The sequence below is a fragment of the Labeo rohita genome, chromosome 24 (assembly GCF_022985175.1).
Source record: "Labeo rohita strain BAU-BD-2019 chromosome 24, IGBB_LRoh.1.0, whole genome shotgun sequence".
Taxonomy (NCBI): domain Eukaryota; kingdom Metazoa; phylum Chordata; class Actinopteri; order Cypriniformes; family Cyprinidae; genus Labeo; species Labeo rohita.
The window spans coordinates 5239843-5255355 of record NC_066892.1 but is presented as its reverse complement, the minus strand read 5'-3'; the positions used below and the strand labels follow the sequence as shown (position 1 = coordinate 5255355).

The following is a 15513-nucleotide window of genomic DNA, read 5'->3' as shown; positions in this document are numbered from 1 at the left end:
ATATTTTAACCAGTAAACTTGACTCTTTCAGGAGACAACAGGCCCTCTATATCGGCTATAACGGAGCGGAAGCAGAAGCCGAGGAACGGCAGCTGTTCGAATCAAAAGCACAACTGTACAAGTTTGAAGGGGAAAAAAAACTAGTTGCAGAAGAAGACAAACTTCTGGAGGATGACAACGGCACAAAAGTTGCACTGTTGGGGGTGAGTGGTGTGGTGTCGCCCGGTGCCAGTGCGCCTGTGCCCTCAGAGCTGTTATGAGGGCACTGATGGTAGTCAGGCACACGGCCCCCACTGTTCCCCTGGCCGATTTGAATGGACAGCGTTTTCCATTGTGTTCTCCATCAAAACAGAGGACAAAGTTAGTCAGCAAGTTACATAGCTCTTCCCCGCATTCAGATTCCTCAAGCCTGTTTTGTATGACGCTCGACAATGCGTTTCGCTGGACCTGGAGGTACGTAAGCCGCCGTGTTTTTATCCTTCGCAGACGCTAATAATTCGATCATTAGCCACGTGTAGCGAGTACGGCTTTTATCTGATCTCTCCGACTAAAGTGCTTCCTTGCGAATCCCTGGCACTTTCGTGAAATTACCTGAAGGCAAACGGTACAGATTTATACAAGTTATTTACAACAGGAGCCCAGCCGCTGCTCCGGAAACTAGGCTGCAGATCAAAGGATTGTTTTGATGTCTGCTTAGCATATTTGTTTAACCTAGCCAGTGATTCTGCAAAGTGCACAAGCTTTTTGGTGATATGCAGAGTACCCTTTATCCCTCTTTCTCTTGTGTTAGCTCCGGATTTAAGTACTTTCTGTATTTAGGAGACAACTGGATTTGCCAGCTTTTGAAATTTAGTTGCCCACTGCTTGCAGTCTTGGCACTCCGAAATAGATAACTAGGTATGTAGCAGAGCTAATCCTGATCGGCCTTGTAATAGTATTTGTGGACTACACGGCACCCAATTAGGGCATAATGTGTTATTTTTGTTTCTGCTAAGTTGGATTAAATATGAAAATGTGGTTGTTTTTCCCTCTCTTGGAGAATGTTTACTTTTTAATCTGCATATTTATTTTTCCCGCTCCCCCCGCACCCCCCTTCCCGTCCTCGTTTTTTCGTTCCCGGCCAAATTCGGGCAAGCTGCATTCAGTTAGCCGAGCGTCAATCGAGATGGCGTAAGTGGGAAAGCGCTCTATGACAAATAGCCACGGAGAAGGGGAAAAGAAAAAAAAAAATACGCGCGCACAATCGCGTAATTCTCCGTTACTCCAGGTTGGCGAGATGAGCGTAGGTTTAGTGGAAGCGGAAAGAGAAAAGGGGTAGATGGCTCACAAGAGGGATAAACCTGGAGAGTCATGCTGCAAATGTGTTTTACAGAAACACAATGAAAAGAGGGGACAAAGCCATTGTGCCAAACTCCTTTGGAAAATGGCAAAGCAGCTCTCCAAGGTCCAGGACCATGGAGAAGCCGGATGAGCCTTCGGAAGCGGCAGAGGAGGCGAGTCTTTCCAATTGCACCTGCCCAAGAAAGGCACGGAGTGACCGCCGTAACCCACCTTTTCCTGCCGCTTCCTTGCCGTTATTGACCGTGACATGTTTTTTGGATGTGTTCGGAGGCCCGTTTCTCTTGCTAAACACACAAACAGCATTGTTAGCGGCGAGAATTCCTTTTGAAAGAAAGTGTTTCCCTAATGATAGGGCCTTGCCAACAAAAAAAAAACGAAAACGAGAGAGGCAGAGAGAGAGAGAGAGAGAGACAAAGCCTGAAAAAAATGGGAAAGCACAAAAACAGTCACAGGTGCTTGGGAAAAGAGAAAACATAGTGAATGGTCACTGAAGTCCCCCAGGAGGCCTTTCAGCGGAAGCCAGTGCGGTGGGTGGACTTTGTGACAAGGACGTTTGTCGTGAGCCAGGTGGAGCAGTTTACCGCGCGCGCTTCTGTAAGCCGCATTCACATGTTAATGCAGCTGCGATGTAACTTTTATTTGTCTCAGCCTGGTGCCGAGAGCAATAATTATAGAGCACTTTTGCCAGCGTTAAGACCGACAACAGAGGATCAAGCGAATGTATCATTCCCAAATGGATGAATATGGATGTTATGAATATAAGAGTGTGCTTGCTGTTGATGATATATTTTAGAGCTGTTTATGAGGAAACATTTATTCAGCCAGCACCGCTGTTTACCACTTTGCCTTCATTTGAGTAGTATTGTATTAACGTCGGCTAGCGTCGCGTTAACGTCAGCTCCAACGCCAGTTGGCAAGTGTCAAATAGTTTAGCATTGGCTAAAGCTAACAATGAGAGTGTGCGTGTGTGCCGATCAAATCGGTGAATACACCTTGCAAAAACACCTGGCAAAATGTGTGTGGTTATGATGCCTCAATAGTCTTTTACTTGTAAGGGTCCCGAAGTCATAAATAATTGTATTGTATATGCAGATTTTTTGGAGGCATCTAGTTTTAATCATGAATAAATTAAGGCATACTGCTATAAACATAACTGTTAACACTTAGGGAACACTATTTAATATTAGGAAGATGGTTCTCTCAAAAATTAAAATTCTGTCATTACTCACCCTTAAGTCGTTGCAAACCCGTAAGACCTTCGTTAATCTTTGGAGCACCTTGACACGTTCAAGGCTTAGAAAGGTAATAAGGACATCATTAAATTAGTTCATGTGACATCAGTGGTACAACCGAAACTATGAGAATACTTCAATCCAAAATATCGTTCTAGACGTTCTACATCAGCAGCACCACATGCATGATACTCTTTATGAAAGCACGTCGAAGCAAATGTAATTATTTGCATGAGTAGATTACATACAATGTCGATGCAATTACGTGAATAGATGCAAATTGTGCAGGGCAACGTGAATTGCAAGAAAACGTGCGATATCGCATCTTCCGCACAAGTTGAAAGCAGAAAATTTGCATGACGCGCAAAGCCAATCAGCGAAAAACTTACTGACACATCCAGTTTGACACATCCGGTTGTATCAGAAAATGGAGGAAAGCATTAGACGATGATTTTATTCACACGAGTGACACAAAAAAACACGCAGGATGTAATCTAGAGTAATAACGCAATTAATAAAGTCATTATTTTTGTTTGCTTTGTATGCAAAAGTATTCTTGTAGCTTCGTAAAATTTAAAGTGGACTATTTTAACGATGTCCTTACTACCTTTCTGGGCCTTGAACGTGGTAGTTGTGTCATTGTCTATGCAGGGTCAGAAAGCTTTCGGATTTCATCATAAATGTCTTCATTTGTGTTCTGAAGATGAGTAAAGGTGGAACGGCATGAGGGTGAATAATTAATGACAGAATTTTCATTTTTGGATGAACTATCACTTTAATTATTTGCTTATTACCATGCATATTACTAGCATGTTGGCTGTTTATTAGTATGTGCATATTCTATATCCCTTAACCCTACAATACCGAAACTACTACTACAACTACCTATGTACTATCAATATGCAAATCAGGAGTTTATTGAGAGAAAACTCTTAGTTCATAGTGAATTAGTGCTGTCAAATTGATTAATCGTGATTAATCGCATCCAAAAAAAAAAAACTGGGTTTACATAATACATGTGTGTATGCTTTGTATATTTATATACATGTATATGTGACCCTACACCACAAAACCAGTCGTAAGTGTCAATTTTTTTTTTAATTTATACATCGTCTAAAAGCTGAATATTCATTCCATTGATGTATGGTTTGTTAGGATATAAGAATATTTAGCTGAGATACAACTATGTAAAAGCCTGGAATGTGAGGGTGCAAAAAAATATATATATATATATTGATAAAATTGCCTTTAAAGTTGTCCAAATGAAGTTCTTAGCAATGCATATTACTAATCAAAAATTAAGTTTTGATATATTTATGGTAGGAAATTTACAAAATATCTTCATTGAACATGAGCTTTACTTAATATCCTAATGATTTTTGGCATAAAAGAAAAAATTTGACCTATACAATGTATTTTGGCTATTTATACAATATACCCGTGCTGCATAAGACTGGTTTTGTGGTCCAGGGTCACATATATATAAAAATGTACATATATATATTTATTCTTAAATATATACATGTATGTGTAGATGTATGCACATGTGTTATGTAAACAAACTTTTATTTTGGATGCGCTTAATCACTAATAACTGTTTTGTTTCTGCTTTATGTAACAAAAAAAAAAAGCATTATCTCTTTGTTTTTACTTATTCAAGCTTAAAAGGAAGATGTTTCTCACTTATCACTATTAAGTAAAATGTCGAATAGATTATGCAAACAATATGTAACTTAGTTTTCCATCAGTGCTATAATGTTTTTGTTTTTATCTTATTGCAATATGGTAACAAAATATATTTATGCATTAAGCATACACCTCAGATAGATAGATAGATAGAAACCAAATCACAGCCGTGCTGATATAGAGCGTTTTCACAAGGCTACAAGTGTGATATTGCATTTATACATCAGTTCTTATTTAAAATGAAATGCCGTTCACTGTTATTGGTGCTTCTGAGAAACAAGTTCAGAAAAATGACTGAAGAAGTATGTCCTGACCACATCCATCTTTTATTTTTTCCCATTGCACTTTATAGTCAAACTTTCTTTGGCTTCTGTCTGAAGTGGCTGGATCCACCGCAGCATATGTCCCTCCTATCACCTGGTTTGTACGTTTCTCAGAGGTCTTTCTGGTGGCTCTGGGGAGGCCTGATTCAATGCCCGGCTATCTGCTCTGCATAAATAGCAACAAAGCCATTGTCATCTGCACCTTTTGGATTGCCTTTCCGAGCCTATTGAAACTGGCTGTCCCCTGAGACAATGCTCCAGTCATTGCCATCACCCTGCATTACCAATTGTTCTGTGCTTTCAGGAGAGTTGCCTGGCTAAATCCAGGAATGGATGGCAAAAAAAAAAAGTGAACTGAGACCAGACAAACCTTGTTCTGTCAGGAAAAGATAATTCCTGAGGATTTAATAAACTGGACTATGGGTGGACTTTTTTTTTAACCCAACTTTTGTAGTGGAAATGAAAATATACAATTTAGGAAGAGAAGCATTAGCTGTTAGAGCAATGTGTTCGCAGGTCTAATGGGAAAATTATTTATATTTGACCCTGCACCACAAAACCAGTCTTCAGTAGCACGAGTGTATTTGTAGCAATAGCCAAAAATACATTTATGGGTCAAAATTATAGATTTTCCTTTTATGCCAAAAATCACTGGATATTAAGTAAAGATTATGTTCCATGAAGATATTTTTGTAAATTTCCTACCACAAATATATTAAAACTTAATTTTTGGTTAGTAATATGCATTGCTAAGAACTTCATTTGGACAACTTTAAAGGTGATTTTCTCAATATTTAGATTTTTTTGCAACCTCAGATTCCAGATTTTCAAATTGTTGTATCTCGGCCAAATATTGTCCTATCCTAACAAACCATGCATCAATCGAAAGCGTATTTTTTATTTATTCTTAATTTTTTTTTAGCTTTTATTTTTAGCTTGCAGATGATATATAAATCTCAATTTCAAAAAATTTCATATATATATATATATATATATATATATATATAGTAGTTATTTATTTAGTGCATGTATTTAGAAAATTGTTCATTTTACTTTTCATACGGCGTTAAAATAATAATGAGATGATATGTCATTTAAACTGTATATTTTTTCATAATATTTGGAATTAACTTTTTTTTAAAAAATATATTTTCTTTTTACATTATATTTTCGTTCTTTTTTTATAGTTTTATATTTTAATTTTTCATTCTAGTTTTTTTAAGGCAATTTTGTTATGTACTTTAAGTACATTTTGTAATGTAACTAAACAATATTTTCTCATAATAACGAGATGCTATGATGTAACTATGATTTTAACAATATTATATCTAATTGTGCCTGTAAAAACATTGTTTTCATGACATATGTTGTTATTACACCATAGCATCTCATTATTACGATAAAACATATCGTTTAAATAACATTTCGTTATTACAACATAATTGAGTAGAAAATGAAATTTATGTGGAAGCAATGTGCCACCATACTAAACAAATGTAAAAAATAATGATTTTTTAAATGATGTTTCTAAACACATTCACCTGAGTGCTTATCCCATCTGCCATTGGTTGGACAAACAGATTGTCCCGCCCCCAAAGTCACACTATTGGTTGAATCAGTTTTGTTGTGATTCTTAAGTTAGAAGCACAGTTTTTGCTTTTTGGGGGAAATATGAATTATTACATTTGTAGGTGGGATAGAAGATAACATCTTAATATCTAAGAAAAATTGCACATTTCATCTTTTAATAACTGTGTATGTTTTTGGGCCATTGCAGTTTTTTTGTAATATTATGACCCATGTAAAATCTGGGTTGTAAAACAAAATCAGTTTAGAGCCATTGATTCCAAAACGGACGATCTTCAACCTAAAAATTTCTGTTTATTTTATTCTTCTTGTCAGCTTGATCAGCTTCTCTGACTTGTCGACTGCCATATTGTTGTGACTTGCTCTACAAAGCGTGTAGAATCCAGTTTACTACTTCAAAAGTTACTTGCCTGACACCCTTTAGAATGGAATATTTACACAACTGTAAAAAAGTGATGCCCTATAGTGTTTCTCCAGTTTTAAGCCTGTTTGGGAGATGCAATTGAGCCATCCGGCAGTGTGAAATCGTATCCGGTCCTGGTTCTGTAATCATTCTCTTAGACTCTTGTTAAATGGTTTACTTGCCACTTTTGGCGGCATTTGCTGAAGATAGCAAAAGCATAAAGACTGGCCTTGATCGGATTAACCATGCAACAGCATGATGTAACTCTTTGTTTGTGTGGTATGTGTTCTATGTATGTCACATATGCACTAAACTCACGATTTATGCCGCTTATGACCAGTGCACGAAAAGCCAGAGAGTTGCTTAGCAGATGCAATTTTTTCATGGGTCTCTGAGCTCAGGATTACATATATCTGCCAATATATGACTAGTCATACTGAAACTGAACTTATCTGCACTGTATGGCACATGCTGTTTCAGTATTATTTATATACTCTAAAAATTTGTATCAATATTTTGAATGAGCTTTTTCCATTTTGCTTTTTGTATTTTTATATATAGTAATTTCTCGTTTTTCTTTTTGTAATTGTGTTATTGGTTTAGCTATTCATATATATGTGTGTGTGTGTGTGTGTGTGTGTGTGTTTCTTATTTATTTATTTAATTTTATTTCAGCTTTAATCATCAAAAATGTTTTTAATGTTTTTTTATTCATTTAATTTATTAGCTTTTTATATTTTCTTATTTCTATTATATTTTCTTTTTTATATATATATATATATATATATTTTTTTTTTTTCATTTTTGTAAACACGTGTATGAGTGTGTGTGTCATTTGTTTATTTATTTATTTAATTTTATTTCAACTTTAATCACCACAAATGTTTTTTTATTAATTGCATTGATTAAGTTTTAATATTTTCTTTTTTTCTGTTATATTTTCTTTCTTTATTTTTTTTCTATTTTCATTTTTCATTTTTTTTTTTTTTTTTTTTTTTAGTTTTGGTCATTTTTGTAAACACATGTGTGTCTGTGTGTCATTTATTTATTTAATTTTATTTCAGCTTAAATCACCACAATTTGTTTTAATGTTTTTTATTAATTGTATTAATTACCTTTTTCTATTTTTTCTTTTTTCTATTACACTTTCTTTCATTATTTATATTTTTATATTTTAATTTTTCCGTTATTTTTTAGATTTTTTTTTTTGGTCATTTTTGTAAACACGTGTGTATGTGTGTGTATACATATATATATATATATATATATATATATACTAATTTCAAATGTAAATATCTAACATTTAAAATATAACAATAATAATATAATAATTAAAATACTTTAGTAATAACTAAAAAAAAAAATATATATATATATATATATATATATATATATATATATATTTTTTTTTTTTTTTTTTTTTAACTTAAATTCCGGTTTTCAGTTTTAGCTCTAACTCCTTTGCTGTTAAGGCAGAATTTCTTAATTTTCATTATTTTATTTCAGCTTTATTACAATTGACAAAATCTTTCTAACAGTTTTTATTTTTACTTGTAGTAAACAAACAATAATAAGAACCCTGAAGTGACCTAAAAATGACTTGCTGTAATGCTCAAAAATGCTCCACATTCGGCATAGAAAGTTTCCAGCTGAAAGGTTGCATGTATGCAGTACTTATCTGTGCAAGATGTTTCAGTTTACATTTCATGTTGTTGTGGGTTGACAGCTGTGACCATAGCAAGCCCTATTTCGCCTCTGTGTTCGAAAGAAGAAGAAATGTCTGCATTTTACTGGAGGTTTAGATGCTTGTTTATCACTTTTAAATACCATCATCTTTGCCGAAATCCCCTCTCAAAAGAACCTTTCACTTGCTGGAATAAATTCAAATTAAAATTTAAATCCCTCTTTGCATTCCTTCAGCCTCTTTTAAAATAGCTGGCTCCTTTTAGAAAGCTGTTTATGTAGTGATCTCTTCATAATCCAGTTTGTTTCTCAACAGCAAAAAAAAGGGAAAAAAAAAAAAGAAACACTGAAATCGTATTATCAGTGTCTTGGAGAGATGATGCGAGAAGTCAGAGAGACTCGCTCGTATCTGGTGGGGGTGAGTTTTCAAAGTACTAAATCTGAGAAAAACGCTCGTCGCAAATGCTCTTTGATGGAGTACTTTGATGGAACACGTGCATTTGACTTGCAAATGCTGATAGTACATTGTATCGGCCCAACTCCGATGCATCCGATGCCTTCGCGCCACAATGCGAGCCTAAACAAATAGGTGAAACGCGTGCCCGTGCGCCGGTTCCGAACTTTACGCGCCATTGTGATTCAGACATCTCGCCGTTCATCTTTTCAGTCTACTTTTCTCCCGTATTAGGCTCCATTCTGTTTGGAAATACTGTCGAAGCGTATTTCAAACAAACAAATCAACACTGTCAGGAGCCCGACCTGTTTTTTTCCCCGCTCTCTTCAGATGTATTCAGTTGGCTGTTGAAAGGACAAATAACATGGAAGACCTTATTAAGGTTTTCTTTGAGCACGCTAGATTGGATTTATTGTTAGCGAACAAATTATAATTGTATCTCCTGAAAAGTTAGCAAAGATCTAAACAAAGGGAAATCAATGGCACAGGCCGATTAATCACACCAAGCGGGCTACTTGTGCCGAAGAAACTTACCTCATAATCAATGTCTTTGTTTTGCTCAAAGGGCATTTGCATGCTGATTCAGTGTGCCATATTGGATGCAATCAAAACATTGTCATCCACATTAATAAGAGGGTTATTTGGACTCTCAAGTATGCCACTGAATAGCACGGGCACGTTGTTGCGCTCCAGTATTAAAGACCAATCTCGACGTGATAGAGAGAGACACGCTTTGCCAGAAGAGTTTCGGGCTTTTGCCGTGTGCCTTTTAATATCGCCTGTGTATTGCGCGTGTAAAATGCTGTACAATGCGTTTAAGACAGATTAACCTCTGCTGTTCCGAAGTTGAGGAATCGGTAAAGAAAATCCCACAGTAAAGAAAATCTTATCCCATCCCACACAGTCGACATCAAAGTATACTCATTTACATGCGTTAATCCTTGACGTCCACTGCGCTCGCATGCACTTCTGTTATTTATTGTTTTAAATAGGTGCGGAAGGTACCGTTGCTATGGGGGAAATGCATTGCTAAAGTATTTTGATCATGCATATTGATCATATTGATAACATGCTGCCTTCTAACAGAGCTCATTTTTGGTTCTTGGAGAAGGCAATAATCGCACGCAATGTAAGAAACTGACTATATAGTGTATAAAGTCAAAATGCGCACTGTTGAGAAGACATTTGGTAACACTTGATTTGAAGCCTATACTCTGGTGATAATGATAATAAATGTTTCTTTAGTTCAGCATATTAGAATGATTTCTAAAGGATCATGTGATACTGAAGACTGGAGAAATGATGCTGAAAATTCAGCTTTGCATCACAGAAATAAATTACATTTTACAATATATTTAAATAGAAAACAGCTATTTTACATTGTAAAAATATTTCACAATATTATTGTTTTTATTGTATGTTTGATCAAATAAATGCAGTCTTGATGAACTTAAGAGGCTTCTTTCAAAAACATTCATTTTTCCAAACAGTGCAATGCATTACAAAAGTATTTTAATGCATTGGTTATGACTTGTAAAGCAACCTATAATGCATTGCATGATCTCATAAATAATCATAACCACAGTTATAATACATTATAACACTTAGCTATTCATTGTTATAACCTTTAGAAACTATAATGCATTAAAATGACAAACAACCAACTTCAGATGTAATCTGTGAATATTATAATGCATTTTAACTTTAGTTACAGGTATTTATGACATTTAATGAGCTGAATTAATTTAATGCATTACAACATTATGAATAGCTTAATAATGCATTATACATAAAGATTTTATTGATGTTTTTGAAATACGTACCTGATTTGAAGCTTTAAAATGACTTTTGTTATATGCTTAGTCAAGTTGTTTCATTCATGTTAAATAATATTTTGATTTTTAGGTTAACACAAGTAACATTTTTAGTTTACCTGTTGTTCTATAATGTAATATAATACTAAAAATAATTTGAGTTGTTTCACTCAAGTTAAATAATATTTTTAATTTTTAGGTTAACACAAGTAACATTTTAGTTTTTTAAATTTTTAATAATCTAATCTAATCTAATATAATATAATATAATACTAAAAATTGTTTGTTCTTATTTTAAAATAAACTATTTTACTATACATTGTACTATAATACTAATTAGCCAATATTTATATACACTGTAAAAAAAAAAAAAAAAAAAAAATTACAGTATTCTTCTTTTTCTAATATAACATGATATAAAATAAATGTAATATAATATAATATAATATAGTTCTAAAAATAGTTGTTTTATTCAAGTTAAATAATATTTTAGATTTTTATGTTAATATAAGTAACATTTTTAGTTTACTTTTTTTGTTATATAATAGAATAGAAAAGAATAGAATAGAATACTAAAAACAGTTTGTTCTTATTTTAAAATAAAGTATTGTACTATAAATTTTACTATAATACTCATTTAGCCAATATTTGTGTGGTATTCCTGTTTTTCTACTTTACAATTTCACATTTGATTCAGTGTGTAACTTGACATTTCTTTGTAATTATTTGTGAAATTTACTAGCAATTTCTAAGTGAAAATTGTTTCTGTACCATTTTTTTTTTCTAGTGCATGCTGTGTATTTTTATCTATTTGAATATCAGGCTGTATTGGATTAGCAGCATACTGCCATTGAGTGTAAGGAATTAACTGAGGTTTTGTAACAGAACTACAGAATGATCACGATTATGAAAATATGATTCATTCATTATCAGTATGACATACCTTAAAGGAGACCTATTATGCCTGCTTTTACAAGCTGTAATATAAGTCTCAGGTGTCCCCAGAATGTGTCTGTGAAGTTTCAGCTCAAAATAGCCCACAGATCATTTATTACATCATTTTGAAAATGCCTGTGTTGACTGCAAACAATCAAATGCATGTGTCTTTAAATGCAAATGAGCTGCTGCTCCCCGCCCCCTTTTCCAGAATAGGGCTGTGCCTTTACAACTTTGCCCAAAAACATCTGTTTGGTTTTGATTATCATGTCTATCCCGCTGAAATCATGTATTTCAAAGCCACATTAGGTTAAACTTCTGATGTAGTGTTTTCTGAGCGCACACATCCGAAGGACGTGCACAAAAAGTAGCTGTCACACGGGACGTGAGTATAAACTAAGTTCTCTTTCATGTCTTATTGTGCTTAAACTGTCAAATACATAGAAGTTTATGTTAAAAACACACAAATAGTCGGTTAAGTCTGTGAAGGTAAACAGCTCAGAAGGAAATTGCATGTTTCTATTAGATCTGAGTGGCAGCAGTGTAATATACTCTAAATAAATCAATAAATCCACTCATCTGTGCAGCCAATGACAGAACAGTTAGCATGCTTTGCTCGAACTTTTGCCATGCTGTTAGAACTGGTACGCCGTTGTCACTTGCGAAAACACAATTGCAGTGCCATTCTTACATTATAAGAAGTATATATTGTAATAAATCTAAGCGGCTCGTTTTTTCGCAAGCTTGCAGAGGAGGGCTCACCAAAAAAAAAACCAATAACAGTATCCATACAACTTGTATTCCAATTATCCTGATGCCTTACTCATAAATTTGTGTGAGAAACAGATTGAAATGTATGTTGTTATTCACTGATAATCACTAAAAATTCTTCTTATGTGTTTCATTCACAGAAGAAACCAAGTCATCTATGTTTGGAACAACACAAGGGTGAGTAAATAATCACAGTTTTAATTTTTGGGTGAACTATTCCTTTATTCCTCCATGATATTGGTTATATTGCGCAGATGGGTCACACAATGGAGTGATCCCGCACTGCATCTAGACTGACTTTGGATTTGTGTTACCCAAATATGAGCACACATCTGCTATTCTGCCCACAGGTCCATGGAGGCACCTAGTTAGGAAGGCATAGATAATCACTTCAGGCGATGCTGGAGACCACCTTGTTAACAAGAACTACAGCAGCAAACTGCATACATCCCTGGAGGACTTTAGGTTGTTGCACCTGTGAGTCCTATAGTTTCCAAACCTTATAGATTCCAAGAAGCAAACCTCGAATCCAAAATGCAGGAAGGTCAGTGTCGTTGACATTTTCATACATGTCCGCTGATCTGTGAATCATTTTAATCCGATCAAGCTGTTCTCCAGGTATCGGTCGGCATCCTATAATTAGACGCTCTTGCTTTGATTGAGAGAGCAGACACGGACAGGTGAGTCTCTCTCACAGGTGTTTTTAAACCATTTGACACACTATCAGTGGACACAGATGGAGTCCATTCCACTTATTATGCGCCTTGTTAAGACAATTTGCTGCACCTGAGCTAAGCGGAGTTTGTCATGACAATGGCGCCGAGCGCGATGCAGTTCTTTTTAGGCCTTTATAGTTCACCCGAAATCAAAATTCTGTCATCATTTACTTACTCTACTGTGTTTCTTGCGTAGAACTCAAAAGGATACATTTTGAAGAATGTTCACGCTGCTCACGAAGTCAAAATGGATGGGGAATGGAGCTGTCGAGGTACCCAAAGGACAAAAGAGCACCATAAAATTAGTCAATTAGTCTGTAAAATCTGGGCTGTAGATCAAGGGTTTTCAAACTGGGGTTCAGGGCCCCCGGAGGCCTCGAGAGTGTTTTGAATTATTTTTTTAGGGCTGTGAAACTGCTCTAGAATTATATTTTTCTAACAAGGGTTATACAAATATTTAATTTGAGTTTAATTAAAACTGTTTTTCTTCAGGTTTATATATGTGACATTATATAATAGTGCCTAGAAGATTTACACTACTATTCAAAAGGCATTTAAATTATGGTAACACTTTAGTATAGGGACCAATTCTCAGTATTAACTAGTTGCTTATTAGCACGTCTGTTATTAATGACCATATTCTACATCCTTAATCCTACCAACTACCTTACTAACTATTAATGCTTATTAACAAGTTAGGAGTTTATTGAGGCTAAAGTCATAGTTAGTGGTTTGTTAATAACAAGAATTGGACTTTAAAATAAAGTGTGACCAAAATTATTTTAATGTTTTTTAAAGAATTTACACTCACCAAGGCTGCATTTATTTGATAAAAAATATTATGAAATATAATTGCAATTTAAAATGATTTTTCTATTTGAATATATTTAAAATGTAGCAGTTTATTTCTATGATGACGTCTGATATTGGTAATAGAACAGATTGATCAGTATAAAAATAGTAATTCAGACATTTCTTATTAAATAAGAAGTGCAACAATGTCATCAGATATTAGATATTCTATTATAGGTATTCAATATTAGATATTCTATGAAGTTTCTAATGTTATTTAAAGAAGTTATGATCACCAAGTTCACCAGGTTTATTTCTTGAATAAAAATGCAGGAATATTGTGAAATATTATTACAATTTAAAATAACTGTTTTCTAGCATAATATATTTTAAAAATATATTTTATTCCTGTGATGTAAAGCTGTATTTTTAGCATCATTACTCAGTGTCATTACTCAGACTTCAGTGTCACATGATTATTCAGAAATCATACTAATATGCTGATTTGCTGCTTAAGAAACATTACTTATAATTATTAGTTTTGAAACAGTTGTGCTGCTTTATTTAATTTATTTTATATACATATTTTTTTTTTCTCTTCTTTTGAAACAGTTTTTTCAGGATTCTTTGATGAATAGGAAATTTTAAATGTTCTTTTATAACACTATAAGTGATTTGCTGCTTAAGAAACATTTCTTATTATCAGTGTTAAAACAGTTGTGCTGCTTTATTTTATTTATTTATTTATTTTTATTTTTTTTCAGGATTCTTTGATGAACAGGAAATTTAAAATGATCTTTCATAACATTATAAGTGATTTGCTGCTTAAAAAACATTTTTATCATTATCAGTGTTGAAAACAGTTGTGCTGCTTTATTTTTTATTTTATTTTATTTTTAAACCATGGTACTTTTTTCAGGATTCTTTAATGAATAGGAAATTTAAAATGATATTTTATAACATTATAAATATCTTTACTGATACTTTTGATCAATTTAATGTGTTCTTTCTGAATAGAAGTATACATTTTTTTATTTATTACTGTATTATTATTTTACTGACCCTAAATATTTGAAGAGTACTTTATTACAAAATCATTATTATTATTTATTTATTTATTTTACTGACCCTAAATGTTTTAAGAGTACTCTATGACAAAATCAATATTTTCCAGACTATATTTTATTGATTTGCTTTGGCAAACAACATAAAAGCAATTTATTTTATTGTGCAAGCAATGCCTTTATAATATCACACAACACAAATGGGATGCAGTTAAATGTCCTTTATTTTTATTTATTTGCTTGTTTATTTTTTAAGAGAATCATTAATTGAATATCCTTGGCATCAAAGCTTTTGATGATCCCAGATCTATATTCCAAATCTTTTCGAACCATATGATATCTGTTCAGAACAGTCAAAAATGTAAAGGTTTATTGTCTAAAAAAAAAAAAAAAAAAACTCTCTTAGTGCTCTTACATTTGTGTAGTTCATCATTTATGATGAACAAATACTTAATACTCACAGTATTAAGTATTTGTTCATCATAAATGATGAACTTGGCTCTCACGTCTTGTAACGAATCATGACGCACCAAATATGAACATGCAGAAGTTTGAATTAGATAACAACTATGGTGGAGCTAAAGTGAGTATTTCAACTGAAAAATTTCATCTATTTCTTAAACCAAGCTATTATATGAAGTGAAACAGCTGTGTCCTTTTTTGACACTACATACTTCGGTTGTGCAACTATTGTATTCCACAAAAGAAAGA

General features: G+C 33.6%; 1 protein-coding gene across 1 annotated transcript in view; it reads left to right on the top strand.

The window, feature by feature from the left end:
- The first annotated feature begins 356 nt into the window (after positions 1 to 356).
- st18 (ST18 C2H2C-type zinc finger transcription factor) overlaps positions 357 to 15513 on the top strand; it is an 86829-nt gene continuing 71672 nt past the window's right edge. Inside the window, 3 exon segments of the mRNA XM_051098361.1 lie at positions 357 to 453; positions 12371 to 12407; positions 12581 to 13218. Of these exon segments, the coding sequence (XP_050954318.1) occupies positions 13194 to 13218 (25 nt within the window). The 5' untranslated portion in view covers positions 357 to 453; positions 12371 to 12407; positions 12581 to 13193.